The sequence below is a fragment of the Lampetra planeri genome, chromosome 57, assembly GCF_965212315.1.
Source record: "Lampetra planeri chromosome 57, kcLamPlan1.2.h2, whole genome shotgun sequence".
In the NCBI taxonomy this organism is placed as follows: domain Eukaryota; kingdom Metazoa; phylum Chordata; class Hyperoartia; order Petromyzontiformes; family Petromyzontidae; genus Lampetra; species Lampetra planeri.
Genome location: NC_136163.1, coordinates 4973664 through 4995588, shown reverse-complemented (window position 1 = coordinate 4995588; position 21925 = coordinate 4973664). Strand labels below are relative to the sequence as shown.

Below are 21925 nucleotides of genomic sequence, written 5' to 3'. Positions count from 1 at the left end.
CCGAGCCTACGCTCTTGATACTACGGCCCTGCAGAGTCTCGGCCCGCAGGGAAACGCCGCAGTGTTGACGCGAAGGCGCTCGCTGGTGCTGCGGGCGGTGGGCGTCGCAGCCACGCGAAGGGATTTGCCGCCACTGCCGTCGATAACCGGGGCGGGAGTGGGCTCGCGTGATTTTTGTTCCAGCGTCCTCACGGGGAGGTGCTCTCCATAACACCGCGGCGGCGGCAGCAGCAGCGATCGGCGGCCCCCGGGGGTTCGATTCTCGCGGTCACTTTCGATCTTTCGTCAATTTTTTATTTTTTTTACATATAATCTTTTTTTGTCCAGCGACGTAAAAAAACTAAAATCACGAAACGCACCCTTCGCCAGCCACGTCGGCCAGGCAGCTTCGTATTCGTCATAGAATAAAGAACAACACGTCAAAAACCGAGTTCATTCCTCCGGGAGAAAGTTCGTTGGATGACTCCTCTACGGGAGAGAGGGTCCCGCAGTTGGGGGGGGTTTGGCACTTTGGCTGATAAGACGTCATCAGGGTGAAGAGGATCGCCACAGATTTAAAACCATTGCGGGGGGGAGGGATTGACAGCAGCAGCACAGTGATGATGATGGTGATGGTGAGGGGTGTTTTCACAATTTGTGTTCGGGGGTGGGGGGGGGGCACACGTCAAGACCGCCAGGGGCTGTCGGTGGCCCACGGGCCTTGCAACGAAGAATGCCACCGTGGCGGAATACTCCGTCGGGTTCCGTTCGTTTCAGCGAGGCGTGCCTCCCCCCCCCCCCCCCCCCCCCCCCCCCCGTTAGCGTCCCAGCGACGACGACGGCCGTGGCGCCGGCTCCTGCGGGCCAGCCCAAGCGCGGCACGCTCGCTCTTCATCACGTCAAACTTTATCTGCAGGAGTGAAGTAAAAAAAAAACGCACGCACGTCCTGGGAAGTTGTTGCTTTGTTGTTGTGGATTGTTGTGGTTGACGCGAAACCTTGTTTCCCTCGACTTCAACGAAGCAAAACGCCGCCGCGGCAGCTCGGAGATGTTAACTACTTCGCCTGCTATGCAGGAGGTCGTGGGATCGATCACGACCCCGACGCCTGCTGTTGTGTATCTGGAGGTTGCGTGTCTCTCTCTCTCCGTGGTCGCGTGGATTTTTCCCCGGGTCTTCTAGTTTTCCCCTCCACATTTAGAACCAGTGTCACGCGTTGAGAGTATTCGGCCGCGACAAGTCACTTCATTTTTGGCAAGGTCGCTTCTGAAAAAGAGCTACATCGCTCAGTGGTAAAATAAAAAAACTGTTTAAAAGTTTCGTTTGATAGGCTCCCGGTAGCCACGGCAAACACGCCGAGATCCACACCGGCCGCCCTCGGCAGTCTTCAAACCTCGGGCGCTAACGGTGCAGAGCGGGGGCGGCGGCGCCAGCGGTCCACCCGACGTCACACGGCGGTCTCGTTCCCCTGTCCCGGCTTGAGCCACCCGACGGCGCCGGATGCCGCGGCCGCGGCCGCCACGACGACGCAGCCCCTGGCGTCCTTCTTGGTGCGGGCGCCCCCCACCAGCCTGCCGGAGCACCTCCTCCACGAGCCAAGCGTCTTGGCCGACCAGATCCACATGCCCGAGGTGATGCCCACGAGCAGCGACATGAAGATGCGCACCATCTCGACGGCGACGGCGCTCGGCTCGCCGGGCGCGCCCCGCCTCGCCGGGTCCCAGTTGGAGATCTGGTAGAAGTAGCAGGCGATGACGCACGTCGCCGGCACGGTGTAGAGCACCGAGAAGACGCCGATCTTCACCATGAGCCTCTCCAGCTTGTCCGTCTTGGCGCCGCCCTTCTGCAGGTTCGAGCGGATGCGGAAGAGCGCTACGAGGCCCGCAGCGATGAAGAGCGTGCCCACGACGAGGTAGGTGAAGAGGGGCGCCACCACGAAGCCCGTGAGCGCGTCCAGGCTCTGGTTGCCCACGTAGCAGAGGCCCGTGAGCTCGTCAGCGTCCACCTGGCGCATGATGAGGATGACGATGGTCTTGAGCGCCGGCACGGCCCACGCGGCGATGTGGAAGTACGAGCTGTGCCGCTCGATGGCCTCGTGGCCCCACTTGAGGCCCGCCGACAGGAACCACGTGAGCGTGAGCACCACCCACCAGATGGAGCTCGCCATGCCGAAGAAGTAGAGGAAGAGGAAGACGATGGCGCAGCCCGTGTTCTTGAGGCCCTCCTGGATGAGGAACGGCTCCGGCGCCGCGTCCTCCAGGTCGCAGGCGAGCTGCTCGCGGCCGACAGCCAGGCGCACCACGTAGGCCACGCTGTAGACGTTGTAGCACCAGCTGAGGAAGATGATGGGCCGCTCCGGGTAGGAGAAGCGCGACGAGTCGATCATGAACGTGAGCACGGTGAAGGCGGTCGACACGAAGCAGAGGCCCGCCCACACGGCCATCCAGCGGTCGGTGAACTCCTTGGTGGGGCGGCCGTAGAGGCCCTTGTCATAGCCGCAGCGCAGGGCGCAGCGCCCGGCGCGCCGCACCCACACGTACTGCTCCCAGTTGGGGCCCATGTCCCGGCACTCGGGGCTCGGCGCCACTACGACGGCGCCGCCGCCGCCGTCGGCGTCGTGCCGAGCGTCCGGCTCGTCTCCGCCGGCGCCGCCGACGCCGCCGACGAGCGACGTCAACTTCTTCCGCCCGTCGTCCGCTTTGCCGATGCCGTCGTCGCCGCCGCCGTCCTCCTGCTCGCCGGGGCCCTCCATGCACATGTGGTTGTGGTCGTTCTGCGGCGGGAAGCGGCTGCAGTTGAGGCTGTCGGGCCACGAGAAGCCGAACTCGTTGAGCACGGGCTCGCAGCTCGTCTTCACGCCCAGGCACATGCTGCCGCACGGCCCGATGGGGATGTCCACCTTCTCGGTGCACATGGGCACGTAGACGGAGCACAGGAAGAACTGGCGGAGCACACGAGCACGCGCGCAACGTTCTCAATTAGCGACAGCCATAACGACGACGACGATGTTGTTATTGTTGTTCTCGAGATAACAAAGCACATTCGTGTATGTTCAGCAGCGGAAATGTAGAAGTGCCCGGCGTACGCACATATGGATGTAACTTTCTGACCCGCCCCTAGTGGACGTCGGTGAAAAAGAGCTTCATAGCTCATCGGATTCCTCCAGGTTCTCCTTTGAGGCTGAGTCGACCTAGGGGAGGCCCAGGACCGGTTGAACTATTCGCCAAATGTCACTGGGCCCGCGAGCGTGAATTGAACTCGGCTTGCCCAGGGGTTCGCAGCGCAGCGCGCTAACCGTTGCGCCACCGCTCCCAGTTGTACAAAGACAAAGATCCCCCGTATAGCCTTAACAGACTGTTGGGGCGAGCGCTGTTAGCGAGCACCTATGAAGGCCGGAACGGGACACGAGGATGTGGGTGGCCAGCATCCACGCCCGACCGCCTTGGCGATGTTCACACACTCATTTGAGGCCGAGTCGACCTAGGGCGAGGCCCGGGAACGGTTCAGATAATCGTCACCGGTGTTGGCCGTGAGTGGGAATCGAACCCGGGCGGCCATGTCCATAGCGCAGTGTCGCGCACTCACGCGCTGGGGTCGGGAGTGGGGGGCGGGGAGGGGGGAGGGGCGGGGGGAGGGGCGGGGGGAGGGGCGGGGGGGAGGGGCGGGGCGGGGGGGAGGGGCTGTTGGTGGCAGTCACGCGTCAAAGTTGACACGTGGGCACCGGCAACTCGGGTGCCGATGTCGTGGCCCGTGCCACGACATCGGCACCCGGCAGGGCACAGTACGTGAACTATTTTTTTTAAATATTTAAATCGGTTTTATTTATTTTTTTAGCAGGTGTATTTTTTTACAAGCTGCAATGTAGCACTTCTTCAGAAGCGACCTGACAAAGACAAATTATAGCTCGACGCAATGGCCGATGTTCACGTGGAAATGTATAGCAGCCAAATAACTCTAAACGCGTGATGTTGATTCTAAAATGTGGAGGGGAAACCCGGAATGAAAAAACCCACGTGACCACCAGGAGAGAGGCACGCAAATTCCAAATATGCAGCAGCAGGCGTCAGGGTTGGGATCAAACCCACGACCTCCTGTACACCAGGCGAGGTAGTTAACATCTCCTAACCACCGTCGCGTCCCAGCAAATCTGTTGAAACCGTCGCTTAGAGAGAGAGAGAGGCTCTTTGCACGTAACCAGCATTGGTTCAAGCGAGCCTGGCTCTGCTGCTCCTGCTGCTGATGATGATGATGTCTTGAACCAATGCTGCCGAAATTACGCACTCCCAGAAGGCCGCGCGGCTGGTGTAGGGGATGGGTGTCACTTTCTGACTCGCTCTTGATTTGAAGTTTTCGTGACTGCAGGAATCCATACTCTTCGGTTCTTTCGGTAAAGTCACGTGGGTAGAAAAATAAAACAAAAAATAATCTATCACGACGTTTCGATCGCAACACAAGCGGTCGTCCTCTGGCGGAAAAAATAATCCAGCAGTGGAACAGTGAACCCCATACATCTGTGAAAACATTACTTCATAGCTCATCGAATTCCTCCAGTATGAAGATGTATTAGTCTGTGTTTAAGAAATACGGGATTTATCACGTGCAGAGACCGATACGATGTTGTCTGCTTATATTAACTTCGTAATTGGACATGTGTGAAAGAGAGCTCCATATCTCATCCAGTTTAAATAAATATTCTGATATTGATCATTCGGCACCGCTAATCACTTACGTCGAGATCATCCGTAACCACGCGGTTTTATCGGCGCGCGCATCCGTGCCACCACCACCACCACCACGCAACGCTCATCATCATCATCTCGTGAGCATCACGCCCGGGTAATTGACGCTGTGAACGCCCCAACGCAGAAGACCCCCTGGGTTTGATCTTACACGAAGCTGCTCGTGGTCCCTCACCTCTACATCGCAGCAGCAGCAGCAGACGCGGATACCTGATGATGATGATGCACAAATGGAAAATAGAAAACTGTCCCGCAGTGTCGGTGCGACTGTGGTCATCCAGAACAAAGGCCGTACCACGTTGAAGCGACGCAATGCCCCGATCCACAGATACACGAAGCAGGAGACATTACAGCAATGGCACTACTCCGCGTAGCCCTGACGTGGTTACCTCGACTCAAAGCCGTAGCCATGGAGTCAACATTGGGGGGGACCAAATCTTCCACGGGGGTCTGGGGGTTTCCCCACCCCCCCCCCCCCCCCCCCCCAGAAGAAAATCTAAATTTGAAAACGAATTTCCTGCCATTTCCTGCCTAAAATATAAATAAATGCACTAACACACAGGAATGACTTTTTATTTATTTATTACATTAATGTCTAATAGTGTATATTGTATTACATTGCTCTGTTTTTTTTCTTTTTTACCTTTTCTTGTTTCATTGTAATGTAATCGCAGAGATTAGGGATTAATAAAGTACAACCATAACCGCAATCATATAAACGGAAATCTATTTTATAGCAATATATTGGGGGTGATATTTTGAGCATATTTGAATATTGGGGGAGATGTGTGTCCCCCCAATATATTATAATTACGGCCTTGCCTGGGCTTGAACCCGCCTGCAATGTGAAATAGTAGTCGTTGCCTTTGCGCCGACACCAGCGAGCCAGACGACGACAAGTCGGAGAATTGACGCTCGTTTGGAAGGTGTCTCGTGTCGGAGTCTGGGCGACGCTCCACGGCTGGTGAGATGCTATCACGGCTGCGCCCATCGCCCCCGACTTTTCGCGTCTCGTAACAAACCACACGCGCCTTCACCACCCCAGCCCCCTGCTGTGAACGAGTGCGTCCCAACGAGCGCCTACCTCGTAGGCCGCTTGCAGACGAACGCAGCAGGGCAAGTTTGGCCAGGAGGAATCAAGTGTTCTGTCTACGTGCGCGTGTGCGGGTGTGTGCGGGTCGACTCAGCCTCAAATGAGTACCTGGTGCGATGTGTAAACATCGCCGCTAGGGAGACAAAGGCGGCCGGGCGTGGTGTTGGCCACCCACCCCCTCGTGTGCCGTGCCGGCCTTTATAGGTGCTCGCTAACAGCACTTGCACCTACAGTCTGTTAAGGCTATACGGGGGTTCTTTGTCTTTGTACGTGAGATCATCGCTCTGTCCACCCAACTACTTCACTTGCCAGTTAACGAAACCAAAAACAATCGCTTCTCTCTGCCTCTCGTGGCACAGACGAGGGGAGGAAGGGTGGAGGGGCGGGGTGGAGGGGCGGGGTGGAGGGGGGGGGACGGGACGAAGGGTGGAAGATGCCGAGCCCGAGGAGTCTCGCGTTCGGACAAAGATTCTCCCCGAGCCCTCTAGGAACGGCCCAAGCACGGCTACGGCCTATTGTCTAAGCGTCGTGGGAACGCTGCATGGGCCTCATTACGTCAGTGCCCCCCCCCCCCCCACGTGTTTGAGGGGTCCCCTCTACGAGACTTCGTGGAGGTGACTTCCTGCCTCGAGTCGTCTCGACCTCGTCAACTCGTGGGCTCCGTTGGTGGTGAAGTGGCGACTCGTAACGCCGACTCTCAAGTCAGACCTCAGAGTCAGCGCGTTCGTTTATCCTGGAGAAATTCAGCAGCATTCGCAAATCGGTCGTGTTATCCCCTGGCACACGAACGTCGAATTTCCACCACTGCTCACTTGAGGAGGAGGGAGGGAGGAGCGAGAGAGGGAGGGAGGAGGTAGGGGGGAGGTAGGGAGGGAGGAGGAGTACCTAAACGCTGCTGCACAGAAGATTAGCAGCGTCTGTTCTCACAGTGGGCGGTGACGGAATAAATGGGAGGAGTTCAAAGTGGGTGGGGGGGGCACACGGAAGTCACGTGGTTTACCAAATAAAGTTATAAAAATCTGGTCTGGGACACACAGACACGCACACACTCCTACCGGCTTATAAGACGTGCTCCCAACTGTTGCTTTACAATACATCGTGGTGAGGTGGGGGGGGGGGCAGGGGGCAGTGCGTCTTATAATCCGAAGAATACGGTAGACACACCAAACAGTGAACGCAATTGTTTCAACACGGGACTTCTTAAAAAAGCCAAGTTGCCGCAGCAGCTTTGACAAAGGTCAAGAACTAAATGACCTCTTGCTTAGCACGCTCCTCTATCCACTGCTGGATGAGGGCCTCCCTGCGCAATGCGGACCGTGGAGCAGGCGGAGGTGGTGTCGGAGGCTTCTATCACCAACTTTTCCACGTTGTAGTGATAGGTTTTTACCCTTTAAACTGGTACAAAGACTGACACCTTTATACAAGGCATCATGTTTGCAATAACCACAACACAAGCAGTCAAAATGCAAACAAAAAATAAACAACTCTGATGATGATAATGATATGCACTGTCCTTGAAGTTGATTGGTCCACACCTGAGACAGCTTTTCTTAGAGCCTAGTCTCCATTGGTGTTGGACCAGATGACGCCAAAAGGCGTACAACTCAAAGACAGCGCACTATCAGAGTATTGAGAGCTCGGGGTAAGTATTTACACTATGAGACATTTCCTTTACCAGTGGCAAAATATAGTTGTTTAAAGTTAAAACCGTCGTTGGGAAATCAAACCTCAAGTCGCCGGGCCCGTTGTTGCAATTGCGCTAACCGCCACCCCGCCTAACATCTGGCCTTTCACAATATTCGACACAAGACGAGACAAATATTCCCCCTCCCCTATAGCCCTACCAGACGTTTTGGGGCAAGTGCTGTTAGAGACCCACTTATATGAATGTGGAGAATCAAACCTCGAGTCTCCAGGCCGCCGGTGGTGCAATGCCCTAACGACTTCGCCACAACACAACACAACCACCACCGCCACCGCCACCTCTAACAACCTCTGCGCTTTCACAATAATCGCACGAGGCAATCGCGCGAGCACGTGGGTTGACTTAAGTGACAGCGAACTGCGTGGCCACGGTCCATTAGGCGTCAGCAGGGCGCGCGCATTAGCGCTGATGAGACGGTGGCTTTGTAGTTGCCAAGCGGGGCGGAGTAAAATGCGTTCACGAACTCACGTTGCGTACGTATGCAACGTTGAACTTCCATCGCACCGTACATATCCTAGCGTGCTAATCGGAGGTGCTGGGGGGGGGGGAGGGAAGGACAACAAACTGAACCGGTGGTTACTCTTTGGTTCTTTCGGTAAAGTCACGTAGTTAGAAATAAAATAAAAAATAAAACAAATCACGACGTTTCGAGCGCAACACAAGCGCTTGTGTCACGAAAGCTTCAAATCAAGATTGAACCGGTGGTTCTTAGCCTCCACGGCAGCCTTGCACCTCTGGTTCTCCGTCGTTAAGTTTGTTGTATAATGTTGATAAATACACAGGGGTCGATTAAACAAAGTAAGTTGTATTTACGTGCCCTTGCTTAATTTGTTTTTTCGATTATTAACCTCCTGCTTTGATAATAGTTCACAAGCTACCGATGTGCCGAATGAAGAACGCGTTTATGAATCAGATTGCAGTGCCACCCCTGCTTTGTGTGTGCCTGCCACGTGGTTCGGAAAAATTAACCCGTAAAAACAAAGTTTTTCACTATAAATCCTTTATATGCGTGTTCAATGGGCCACAACCCAGCCCACATTGGTCTTTGAAACGGGCGGCTAGAGTCCTCTCGTCCTCTGGCTTGAGATGGCTGCCACCTATGGGTCAGATGATTGCCTGCCACCATTAAGCAATTGGTAATTAAATATAAAAACAAAATTTACCTAAAAAGTGTAAAATTTTGGGAAATTTTTTTCACGAAAAAAAATTGTCACGCACAACGAGTCTGTGTGCAAAATGTCAGCTCGATTGGATCACGGGAAGTGGGTTTAAAAACGACCGAAAAATGTGCACGGTCGTAAGCGCGCAAGCAAGCAAGCAAGTGAACTTAATATAAAGGATTTAAAAATCACCGCCCGCGGTCTTGAACAAACAAAGGTGGAACGTACGAAAAATAAGAATACGTTTAATCCCATTCTGGCGATCAAACAGGAGGTGTTAAGATGTCCAAAACGCCGAATAGCTACGTCTTGCATGGAATCAAGTTTCTGCATTGACCACGCACAGTACTTGCTGTGAACATGCAAACAAAGCACGCTCTGGTAATGATCAACGTTCATTGTCTTTGAAACTGATTGGTCTACAGCAGAGACGGCGGCCTTCTTCATGACCTGGTCTCGCCACCAGCGTCAGACCAGAGAACGACGCCAAAACGGCGAGCAGTGGAACTAACGGAGAAGGGAAAAGTGCCCCACGAACCACGGGGGGGGGGTTGGTGGGGCTTGCGGTGACGGGCGCGCGTGCTTGGAATAATTGACACCGAAGTGCGCCCAGGAAGGGAACACGTGGATTAGAGAGCGAGGCGCGTTGGGGGTTCACGACGTCTTTCAAACTGTCAGCAATAAGCGGGTGGGGCCTCGCGCAAGAGGACACGTCAAATGCTTGCCACATTGTTCGCACAGCAACTGCGGCTACTCGCAAAGATCACCCGCGATGATCTGCTCGCGAGTAGCAACCTGTGAAGTTTCACCAGCGCGGTGCACGAGGGGGGCGTGTGGAACAACGCCACGCCGTTGACTCCCGTAACCCGAAAACCGGGTACTCATTTGAGGCTGAGTCGACCTAGAGGGAGGCCTAGGACCGGTTTCCAATGTTGTCGCTGCCACTGCTGTTCGGTCGTGAGCGGGAATCGAACTCGGGTGGGTCGTGGTTTCGTGGCGTACTACCGCTCCCCCACGTACAAAAATTGTCCAGAACGCGTGCGAAAATAAAATTGATGATACAAACGGAGCGCCCATATAGATTCAGCCTCTCAAATATTTGCACGGTTTAAACTGCACACGTTAGGAGTACCAAAGCCAACGATCCCCCCCCCCCCTACGGCCTTTAACGCACGATCGGGGCAAGTGCTGTTAGCGAGTGGCAAGCCCCTACGAAGGTCGCCACGGCCACGCGAAGACGGGTGAGATGGCCAGCGAGTGTCGGGGTGAGCGTTAGGGTGAGTTAGTCCGTACGGTGCCCCGGTGTTGCGGTGGGCGAGAGGCATTCAAAGCGCTTTTTAGTCGCAGCCGCTGCACTACCGAGCGCGATTTTGATTATTCGGCGCTCATTAGAGATTGCTCTGTCGCGATCACGGGGGCTGATAACAACCAAACCAGTCGTGACGACCGCGACAGTGGTGGCGGTGGTGGTGATGGAGGTGATAAGGAAGACCGATGATGATGATGATGGTGGTGGGCGGTGCCGATGATGAACGCGATAACGCAGCAGCGTGAATGGACGCGGACCGCTGGGCACACACGAATCTGTTTTGATAGCGCAACACCGCGACTCAACACGGTCGATGGTATACTCTTAGGTTTTTTCGGTAAAGTCACGTAGGTAAAAATTAAATAAAAATAATTAAAGATAAATAAGAATAAAAAATAGAAGAAATAATAGAAATAAAATAATAAATCACGACGTTTCGGAGGCAACACAAGATTCCGTCTTCAGGTGGAACCGTCACAGCACGATTGCTGTGTCCTCTTTACTTCACTTGATACAGCAATCGTGCTGTGACGGTTCCACCTGAAGACGGAAGCTTGTGTTGCCTCCGAAACGTCGTGATTTATTATTTTATTTCTATTATCTCTTCTATTATTTTTTTATTATTTATCTTTTCGCATTATTATTTTATTTTACCTACGTGACTTTACCGAAAAAAAACCCTAAGAGTATGAATCCTTGCGGTCACGAAAGCTTCAAATCTAGAATAAACGGTCGATGGTAACACCGCGCGCGCATCTGGCGACGTTTCTGACAACGGACCGTCGCCAATTCGTGCAATTAGTTTGGTAGGCTCAGCAGCGGCGGCGGCGGCGGCGTCGACAATTGATTTAAGTGTTGATTCATGATTCGCCGCGGTGCGCGAGAAGACGCGACGTGCGGTGCTGACGACGGATACGCTGTTGGCCTTTGTGTGTTCGGTGAAGCGGTTAAACGGTACAACGTGATGAAGACGGCGAAGATGATGATGATGACTATGATATAATTAATATAGGATGATGATGATGATATTAGACACGACCATGATGATGATGATGATCACAGCATTAATCGCGCACGACGATTAGAGCCACGATGACGGATCGCGATCGTGATGATGAATTTTGGCAATAATAATAATGACGAAAAGTATGTTAACATAATCAACAGTGGACTAGGATGATAATGCTGATGATGACAGTGATGATGATGACAGTGATGCTGATGATAGTGATGATGATGGCAATGATGATGATGATAGTGATGATGATGATGACAGTGATGATGATGATGATGATGATGTGATGATGATGGCAGTGATGATGATGATAATAGTGATGATGATGATGACAGTGATGATTATAGTGATGAGGATAGCGCAGGTTCTGTTTGTGACGGCGGTGTTGTTGTTGTTGTTGATGATCCACGTGGGCCGGTGATTCAAGCGAGCGGTTCGCGACCATTAAACATGTTGCGAGTTCGAACCCTGGTCTTGGGGAGGGGTTCATGCTTGTTTACTCAGCCAATCAGCCCTCCAGGCGCCGGTAAAATTAGTATCGCTTCATGCAGAAGTCAACAGTCTAAATAGAATCGCCCCCCCTCCCCTAAGCCCGTCTTAGGAATGTGGAATTTCTACAAGTAGCTCTACAGGGCTGTCAAAAATACACACACAAATACAAGCGATGATACGAGCAACGATTAATCGATTACTCATTCGTGCCGGAAATCACGTGCCACTACTTTTGACTGTCGTGGTCATTGCTCGATTTAGCCGCTGCCGCTGCTGCTGCTGTAGCTGTAGCTGTAGCCGCTGCCGCTGCTGCTGCTGTAGCTGTAGCTGTAGCCGCTGCCGCTGCTGCTGCTGCACGGTGCCCGCTCATGACACACCACTCGGCAGCCCGCGTCGCCTGGAAATAGCCGAGGCTAAGTCAGGCTCCGAGGCGACTCCTTCCGATTCGACCAAAGCCCCTGCGCGGTCCGACCTTGCAGCTCCTCCAGCTCTCTCTCTCTCACGTCTTCTTCGAACCCCGGGGAGCAGGACAAGCCCCTCTCTGTACCAGCGTGGACGGCACCCTCGTGTTCACCTTCTGAAGCGCTCGCTCGTCACCGTGGCGTGCGCGATGAACACCACCACCACGTGGCTTTTCTTTCGTGTTGTGCGCGGCGCATTTAGCGCCACAGCGCTTAGATTTGTAGCGTTTGTTTAATTTGTTTGCTGGTGACTTTGTGTATTTCGTATCGGAATCGCCTCCAGTCAGTGGCGGCTCCTGCAAAATCTCTCAGGGGGGGCAAATGTCTGGATGATTGATAAGGATAAGGTCCACCCATGCAATGGATAAATTAACAGCTTAAGCATGTAAAGGCAACTTCACTTCTTTAATATTAATGAAAAATAAAGTGACTCTTACAATACATCTTGTTTGTTTCTATCTCACTATTATTACAATCCACTTAGTTTCTTTTATTAAAGATTCCACTAGGTGGCGACAAATAATATTGTTGACTGAAACGTGCTTACGTATGATGACGTAAGCACGTTAGTGCGAGCCCTCCCGGAAGCCATAGAGAATGCATTGCAGCGCCCGCCTTTCGAAAAAAAACATCTTTGAATGTAAGTCTATGGGACCACTCGGGGCGATTCTCAGCCGGAGTGAAATCGCCCAAAAAGAGGCGGTACTCCACAGAACGTGACATGACGCTGATTGGACTATATCCAGAGGCACAGTGACGGCTGAGATTGGTGGTGCGTCGCCCAGTCGCCCTAATGAAGAAACCGCCCCTGCCTCCAGTGCTGTTGCTGCTGGCGGCAATAAAAGTTGTTTACAAGTCAAAGTCTCTACCCCCTCTGTCCCTACTCTATGTCGATGTTCCCCCTGTTTTCTATCCTCTCTCGCTATCTCGCTCGCTCCGGTGCGTGGCGCGGGTTCTGTATGTTCGTTGAACTTCTTTCGCACCGTACGTAGCCCCCCCCCTCCTTCTCCCATCCCCTCCCCCGAACCCCCCACGTGCCAGCATCGTCCGTGGCGCAAGTGTCTATTCGCAGCGCTGTGCTCTGAACCCAGCAAGAAAAATTCAAATTTTATTGCTGTGGTTTTTCACAGCTGATGATGATTGCATGTGTTGCAATCGAAACGTCGTGAGAATGTTATTGTTTTATATTAATATTATTTTATTGTTTCCCTTCTGCGTGACTTTACCGAAAGAACTTCTAAGATCTTCTGAGTTCGACCCCCCCCCCCCGCTACCCACACCCTTGCCACGGCTAACATTAGTGGCGCGTGAGTCGTCCTATGCCGGCCCCCCTTCACTAACCCGCTCTGAGCAGCGTGAAGTATTCATATTCTTAGGATTTTTGGGTGAAGTCACGTAGGTAAAAATTTTAAATTAATAAAAGTAAAATAAAAATAAAATAAAAATCACGACGTTTCGGAGGCAACACAAGCATCCGTCTTCAGGTGGAAGCTTGTGTTGCCTCCTCTCCACCCACCCACGACCGATACGGCCGAATGTTTATTTTGACAGGTGAAGCCCGCTGAGCTGTCTAGCTCCTTTTCAGAAGCGACCCCTGGACACAACGAAGTGGCTCATAACGTGAACATTTCACAGCAGCCAAAAACTCTAAACGCGTGGTGCGTAAAGTGGACGGGAAAACCCGGAGGACCCGGAGAAAAATCCACGCGACCACGGGGAGAACACGCAAACTCCCAGGCGAGGTAGTTAACATATCCTAGCCACCGTGATGATGATGATGAGAGAGACACGCAAACTCAAAATAATCAGCAGCAGGCATCAAGGTCGGGATCGAACCCACGACCTCCTGTACACCAAGCGAGGTAGTTAACATCTCCGAGCCACCGTGGTATACAGAGTAGGGAGGCCTCCACCCAGCAGTGGACTTACAAAGTGCTGTACATTATTAGAATTGTCTTATTGGTAGAGCAATGTCATCACCTTTGGGTCTCACATTGTCTCGTCTCCACACTCACCCTTTATACTTCAGACTCGGCTCTCTCCCGTGTCTGAGACAGAGAGAGAGAGCAGAGTGACTCCCCGTGGTCTCAATGGAATCTATCTGCCCATAAAGGTCACCAATTTGTCTCCCCCGACATCACAATCACCACCCGTTCTACCGCTCGTGCCCATTCACTCACTCCCGTACGAATGACCTCAACCGATGCACGCGTCACATGTTGGGACGCTATTTTTAAAGTGACATTGCATCACACTACAGTACAGTACTATTTTAAAAAAACATTATCATTGCCTCGAGGTTCCAGGCTGGCTGATGGCTGGGCTCCTTTGCACCCCAACATTGTTAGCGGCTGCTGCTGCTGCTGGGCCGTTGACACCGAAGCTAGCTGGGTAACTGGCTGCACATGATTTTGGCGTGGAACAGATAAACATTGAATCGAGTTGACAGGGTGCAAGAAGAAGCTGGGAAGACATGTATTATTAATAATTATTATTATGGATAGCGACATTGAAGGGTTGGGAGTAAAGAATACATTTTACAAATATAACGACGCTGATTAGTACGATGCGTAAGATGTCCAACATACATCCACAATTGCTCAAACGTTTCAACCAGCGCTCCAATCAATGCAATTCCTTCGGCAGAACATTCTTTTGAATCCTAGTGACCGCGAACAAATATTACGACGCAGAATTATCGAGGCAAATGTATCACGACACGAGATAGCCGCCCACTGTACTGTGAGTCCAGGAAGACGTGACAGATGTCATTTATATTTCGTTGCAAAGCAAACAGGAGTGACTATAATGATAATAACAACACAATAGCCCTTTGCCAATCCACTGCTGTACATATGCTGAACTTCTTTCGCACCGTACGTAGCCAACCGCGCTAATCGGAGGTGCAGTGTTGAGTCTATGGGTAGTGTTAAGTCTATGGGTAGTGTTGAGTCTATGGGTAGTGTTGAGTCTATGGGTAGTGTTGAGTCTATGGGCAGTGTTAGTCTATGGGTAGTGTTAGTCTATGGGCAGTGTTGAGTTTATGGGTAGTGTTGAGTCTATGGGTAGTGTTGAGTCTATGGGCAGTGTTAGTCTATGGGTAGTGTTAGTCTATGGGCAGTGTTGAGTCTATGGGTAGTGTTAGTCTATGGGCAGTGTTAGTCTATAGGCAGTGTTAGTCTATGGGCAGTGATGAGTCTATGGGTAGTGTTAGTCTATGGGTAGTGATGAGTCTATGGGTAGTGTTAGTCTATGGGTAGTGTTAGTCTATGGGTAGTGTTGAGTCTATGGGTACTGCTTGTTAGTCTATGGGCTGTGTTAGTCTATGGGCTGTGTTAGTCTATGGGTAGTGTTAGTCTATGGGCTGTGTTAGTCTATGGGTAGTGTTTGTTAGTCTATGGGTAGTGTTGAGTCTATGGGCAGTGTTGAGTCTATGGGCAGTGTTGAGTCCAGAGGTGGGACAAAGTCATTGTTATGCAAGTCCAAGTCGAGTCGCAAGTCATCAAATTCATGACTCGAGTCTGACTCGAGTCCAAGTCACATGACTCGAGTCCACATCTCATAGGTGGGACAAAGTCATTGTTATGCAAGTCCAAGTCGAGTCGCAAGTCATCAAATTCATGACTCGAGTCTGACTCGAGTCCAAGTCACATGACTCGAGTCCACACCTCTGGTTGAGTCTATGGGTAGTGTTGAGTCTATGGGTAGTGTTGAGTCTATGGGCAGTGTTAGTCTATGGGTAGTGTTTGTTAGTCTATGGGCAGTACGTGCGTTGAACTTCTTTCGCACCGTACGTAGCCAACCGCGCTAATCGGTGGTGCAAGAGCGAAGACCTCGTGCTGGACATGAGGCCCTGCTCCCCACCCACGCCGTGGTCGACCGTGGAGCTTGTCTGGCCACGCTTAAGCACCGCGTGGGGGTGACGACCTTCAGCTCCACAGTCTCGGAGCGGGGGCAAAGTTCGGATGTCACTCGGACGCGGGCTCCCATGCTTGGCGGCAGAGGTCGCAAACGGGTTTTGATTCCTTACCCGTACCCGTACCCGGCCGGACCAGGGTCACAAACGGGTACCGTTTGTGACCCTGGTCGGGTGTCGGGTAGGGTACGGGTACCCGGTTGCGACCTCTGCTTGGCGGTGGCGAGGGGTGGGGGGGGGCTCGAACTCAGGCGCGCGGAGCGAGTGAAACGCAGCCGAGCCTCGAAGCGTGTTGTTTTGTTTGCTGGAAAATACCCGTGGAATTTCACGGTTTAAGTCACAAACCTCCCCACCACCACCACCACCACCAAAGATTCCATTTAGCCTCGACCCCCCCCCCCCCAATTCTTCCCATTAGACTCGCAAAGACAAAGCTCCCGCGTGTAGCCTTAACAAACTTTCTGGGCAAGTTTCTGTTAGCGAGCACCTATTAAGGCCGCTGCGGCAAACGAAGGGGCTTTGATATGACGCTCAAACAAAAACCAACCTGCCCGGTCGTCCTTTAGTCTCCTCCTGCACTGATGTTGACACACAGCACGAGGCACTGATTTGAGGCTGAGTTGACTGTGGGGATGCCCGCGCCCGGTTCCGAAAACTTGCAAGAGTCACTCGCAAAATTGATGAACGGGAATCGAACTCGGGACGCCGGGTTCGGAACGCAGCGGTCCCACAATGCACCGCCACCGATTCGCCCGCTGAGACGCACGCATTCATATTCACTTTCTTCATCTATCCACTGCTGGTGAAACACACATTCACAACGCTGGGCAAGACGGCTTCAACGTACTAGGACCGTCTTCTTGGTTCTTTCGGTAAAAGTCACGCAGAAGGGAAATAATAAAAGAATAAAAATAAAACATAATAAAATACAATTCTCACGACGTTTCGGCCACAACGCAAGCAGCCGTCCTCAGGTGAAGAACAGGGCTGTCGGAAAAAACAGCGTCTGAATGTTTCAGACGCTGTCTTTCCGTTTGAATGTTTCAGACGCTGTCTTTCCGACAGCCCTGTTCTTCACCTGAGGACGGCTGCTTGCGTTGTGGCCGAAACATCGTGAGAATTGTATTTTATTATGTTTTATTTTTGAAACATTCAGACACTGTCTTTCCGACAGCCCTGTTCTTCACCTGAGGACGGCTGCTTGTGGCCGAAACGTCGTGAGAATTGTATTTTATTATGTTTTCTTTTTATTATTTTATTATTTCCCTTCTACGTGACTTTACCGAAAGAACCAAGAAGATGAATCCCTGCAGTCACGAAAGCTTTAAATCGAAAAGTACTAGGACCGGTTCAGATCTAGACAATATAACTGGCCACTGATGTTACTCTGAACGCTGGGCTCAAAGCACCAGTGCGCTAACCATTGCGCCACCACTCCGCATGCATACACACGTACGTGTACATACATAACTGTGATCCACGTAGGGATACCCCACTGACTTCTACTGCACCTTTTCCTTTCTTGCCAACCAACGCGATTGCCTATTGCGAAGGCGACGACACGGATGTTTACGCGAGAAGAGTGTTTACGAGATGCCATGTCTATTGAGATTGGTGGGACGCGTGGAGAGAGGCTTTGGAGTTACATTGTCGTTGCATCTGTGACGCATCCATGTCGTGTTGGTGGGGTATCTGTAGATGGATCGCCCTGTTTCTTATACAGTTTCACGCATGTGTATTTCTACTGTATCATCACGGTCATGCCCATCATCACCACCATCACCGTCATCACGAGTGCCATCATCATGACACCACAATTATCACCACCATCAGCACCATCATCACCACACCACCATCATTCTCACCGCCATCATAATCATTACCACAACAACCACTATTATCGTTGCCACCACCATGACCATCATCACTATCACCACCGTTCCCACCATGATCATCGTCGTCATGGTCACTACCACTATGACCGTCTTCACCATCACCATTATTTTCATGGTCACCACCATCATCACCATCATCACCACGACCATCATCACCATCATCACCGTTTCCACCGTGATCATTATCTTCATGGCCACTACCACCACCATCATCATCACCACGACCATCATCACCACGACCATCATCACCACGACCATCATCATCACCATCACCACGACCATCATCATCACCATCACCACGACCATCATCATCACCATCACCACGACCATCATCATCACCACCTATGAAGGCCGGGACGGCACACGAGGGATGGGTGGCCAGCACGACGCTCGACCGTTTTTGTCTCCCCACTAACGACGCTTACATACCCCCACGAAGTACACATTTGAGGCTAAGTCGACCTAAGGGAAACCCAGGACCGGTTCAGATAATCGTCACTGGTGTTATCCGTGAGCGGGAATCGAACTCGGATGGCTGGGTTTGTAGTGCAGCGCGCTAACCGCTACACCACCGCTCCCCCACGATAACCACCACCCTCTCCATCCATCATTACCACCACCACCACCTCCACCATCAATCTAAACTAAACTTTCTAATTTTACCTGCTAAAGTCCACTGAGCGACGTAGCTTTTTTTCAGAAGCGATCTGGCCACAAATGATAGCCCGACGAAGTGGGCTTATCGCGTGGACATTAACAGCAGCCAAGGAACTCTCAACGCACGAGAAAAAACCACGCGACCACGGACAGAGAGAGAGAGACACCGCAAACTCCAAATATACAGCAGCAGGCGTCAGGGTCGGGATATAACACACGAACCTCCTGCAAACCAGGCGAGGTAGACAACATCTCATAGCCACTGCGATTATGACGAGAGAGAGACACGCAAACTCCAAATATCCATCAACATCCGTCAGGGTCGGGATTGAACCCACGAACCTCCCGTACACCAGGCGCGGTCGTCAACATCTCCGCCTACCTGCAGCTGCTGCGAGCACCCGTACTGGATGAGCGGCGTGAACGTCTGCAGCTGCAGCTCGGCGTCCAACTGCAGCTCGTTGCCCAGCAGGTTGGGCATGCGGGTCACGTTGTAGCCCAGGTGGTGGCACATGGAGATGCGGATGGGCTCGCATCTCCGCTCGTCTTCGTCGTCGTCGCCGCCGTCGCCCGCCGCCAGACCCACGGCGACTCCGAACGCGGCCGCGGGTCTCGGCACTCCGTGCATCGTCAACAGCAGCAGCAGTGACAGCTGCAGCGGCAGCAGCAGCAGCAGCCGCGGCTGCTGCGGCGGTAGCAGGCGGCGAGACGGTGGCAGCGACGCCGTCCTTAGACGCCCCATGACGGTGTTGAGGCTCTGCCTGTCAACCCGATGCTCTGTTGGTGATGGTGATGGTGACGTTACTGCAGAAGGAGTTGGTAGGTGATGTTTCTACCGCTGTTGATGATGGTGGTGATGTTGGTGATGATTGCGGTGGTGTTGATGATGATGATGCTGCTGGAGAAGGTGGATGATGATGTTGCTGATGATGGTGATGTTGGTGATGGTAGTGGTGGTGGTGATGGTGCTGACGTTACTGCAGAAGGAGTTGGTAGGTGATGTATCTACCGCTGTTGATGATGGTGGTGATGTTGGTGATGATTGCGGTGGTTTTGATGATGATGATGCTGCTGATGGAGTAGGTGGATGATGATGATGTTGCCGAATATGTTTCTGCTGCTCCTGCTGGTGTTGCTGATGGTAGAGTAGGTGGATGATGATGTTGCTGATGATGGTGAAGTTTAGACTACTGTTGCTATGGTGGTGGTGGTGGTGATAGTGGTGGACTTGGCGATGATGTTTCGGCTACTGTTGACAGTGGTGCTGCTGCTGCTGATGATGATGCTGCTGCTGCTGACACTGATGCTGCTTGCACTTCTCCGTTACAGGTAATGTTTCAGCGACCGATTATTATACCGCTGATGATAGCCGCCGCTGCTGATGATAATGATCCTGCTGATGAGGATGCTGCTGCTGATCCTGCTGATGATAATGATGATGTTGCTGCTGATGATGATGATGCTGCTGTTGATGATAAAGTCCCGAGGTGCCGAACGTTCAACGTCGCGGGCACAACCAACTCCGGACGTCCTGGGCACACGCGGATTTGGTAAGTTCCCAGGTGCCGTGTGGCCTCTTCCCTCTCGGCGCACGCAGCCGCTTTGCTCTCCTCGCCTCCGACAAAAGTTCCACTCCCTGGTCCCAGTCTCAAGCCAAGACTCTTGCCACTGCAGCAACGGGGAGGGGGGGGGCTGAGGAGTAGGAGTTGGGGGGGGGGTATCAAGCAACAAGCAACTTTGCCGCTCCCTCCGCGCAACGCAACAGCAGCCGCCGTCTAGCCACGAAGCGTCGGTTGGGGTCCCCGCTGCGCTTGTGCCAGGCTGGGTCGCACCTCGAGGCGCGCGTCAAGGTCTTCTCGTCTCGTTCGCCGCTGTCGCAACTTCAGGGCGCGCGCGGCGAACTGAAACTTCGGCTGCCCAACGGGCGCATCGTGCACTCATCCGCAACAAGGTAGGGGTAGGGTGGAGGGGGGGGGTCTCCGATGTCTGCTATTGGCCGCGGACTTCCACGGTGATAGACGTCGTGGTGGTGTTGGAGGAGGAGCGCTGTGGTCCCGCAATAGGGAACGGAGACGGCGCGAGGTGACAGCAGCAGCGGCGGCGGCCACCCCCCAGCAGCGTCAGGCATCAGCAACAGGAGGTGGTGGTGTGCGGAGTATGCAAGCCGAGGGAGAGCCAAGGATGGGAAGGGAGGGAGAGAGAGTGAGCGAAGAGGGGGAGGGGAGGAGTGCAGCTCCAGCCAATAGGGTGGCGAGGAAGCATTGTCGAGGGTGGGATGGCTCACCCGGGTTGGGATTGCTCACCCGGGCTGGGAAGCCAATGGAGAGCCAGAGCGAGTGAGAGAGAGAGGAGTTGCTTGAGCCATTCGCGTTCGGCTCGCTGCCGCAAGCCCCAAGTGGATTTTGAGCGCGCGCAACGCAAAGACAAAGATCCACTCTCCCCCCCACACTACACACCGCAGAGGGTATTCATTTGAGGTTGAGTGGACCTAGGAGAGACCCAGGACCGGGCCTCCCCTAGGTCGACTCAGCCTTAACAGTGAGTACCTGGCGCGGTGTGTAAACATCACCAATGGGGAGACAAAGGCGGCCCGGCGTGGTATTGACCACCCACCACCTCGTGTGTCGTCCCGGCCTTCGTGTGTGCTCGCTAACAGCACTTGCCCCAAGAATACGTTAAAGCCTTTACGGGGGGCCTTTGTTTTGAGTTGTTGATAGGCGCGTGAGTGGATTGGTGTGTTACTGGATATGTGAGTGGATCGGCGAATGAGTGGATAGGTTGGTGAGTGAGTGAGTGTGTCAGTGGATAGGTGAGTGAGTGTGTTGCTGGGTAGGTGAGTGGATAGGTTGGTGAGTGAGTGGATAGGTTGGTGAGTGAGTGAGTGTGTCAGTGGATAGGTGAGTGAGTGGATAGGTGTGTTACTGGATAGGTGAGTGGATAGGTTGGTGAGTGAGTGAGTGTGTCAGTGGATAGGTGAGTGGATAGGTTGGTGAGTGAGTGAGTGAGTGTGTCAGTGGATAGGGAGTGAGTGGATTGGTGTGCTACTGGATAGGTGAGTGGATAGGTTGGTGAGTGAGTGAGTGTGTCAGTGGATAGGTGAGTGAGTGTGCTACTGGATAGGTGAGTGGATAGGTTGGTGAGTGAGTGGATAGGTTGGTGAGTGAGTGAGTGTGTCAGTGGATAGGTGAGTGAGTGTGTTGCTGGGTAGGTGAGTTTTCAGGTGAGGAAGCGAGTGAGTGACCGTGCTATTGAGTGCTTTGTGCGGGCAACGTGGATACGTGATCCGTTGAGTTTGTGACTTGGTGATGTGATGGAGTGGTGAGCCGCCTCCTTGTGACTGTTCTATCGTCATGGTGACCGTTCAAGTGAACTCCACTCGTTCATTCCCTCCACCCGTGTTGAGGACTCGATATAGAAGACACTGATCCGTCTGACCCGCACTGCAGGTCACAAAGCTCCCCCGTGTAGCCTGCTCAGACTGTGGGGGGCAAGGGAGTGTGTTGGCC

At 52.9% G+C, this 21925-nt stretch overlaps 1 protein-coding gene across 1 annotated transcript; it reads right to left on the bottom strand.

The window, feature by feature from the left end:
* Nucleotides 1-280: 280 nt before the first annotated feature.
* On the bottom strand, nt 281-20617 carry LOC144735900 (frizzled-4-like). Its single transcript, XM_078618480.1, has 2 exons — nt 18802-20617; nt 281-2918 (listed from the first exon to the last, which is right to left on the bottom strand). The coding sequence occupies exons 1-2, from the start codon at nt 19159-19161 to the stop codon at nt 1425-1427; spliced, it is 1854 nt and encodes a 617-aa protein (XP_078474606.1). The 5' UTR covers nt 19162-20617; the 3' UTR covers nt 281-1424.
* Nucleotides 20618-21925: the final 1308 nt, after the last annotated feature.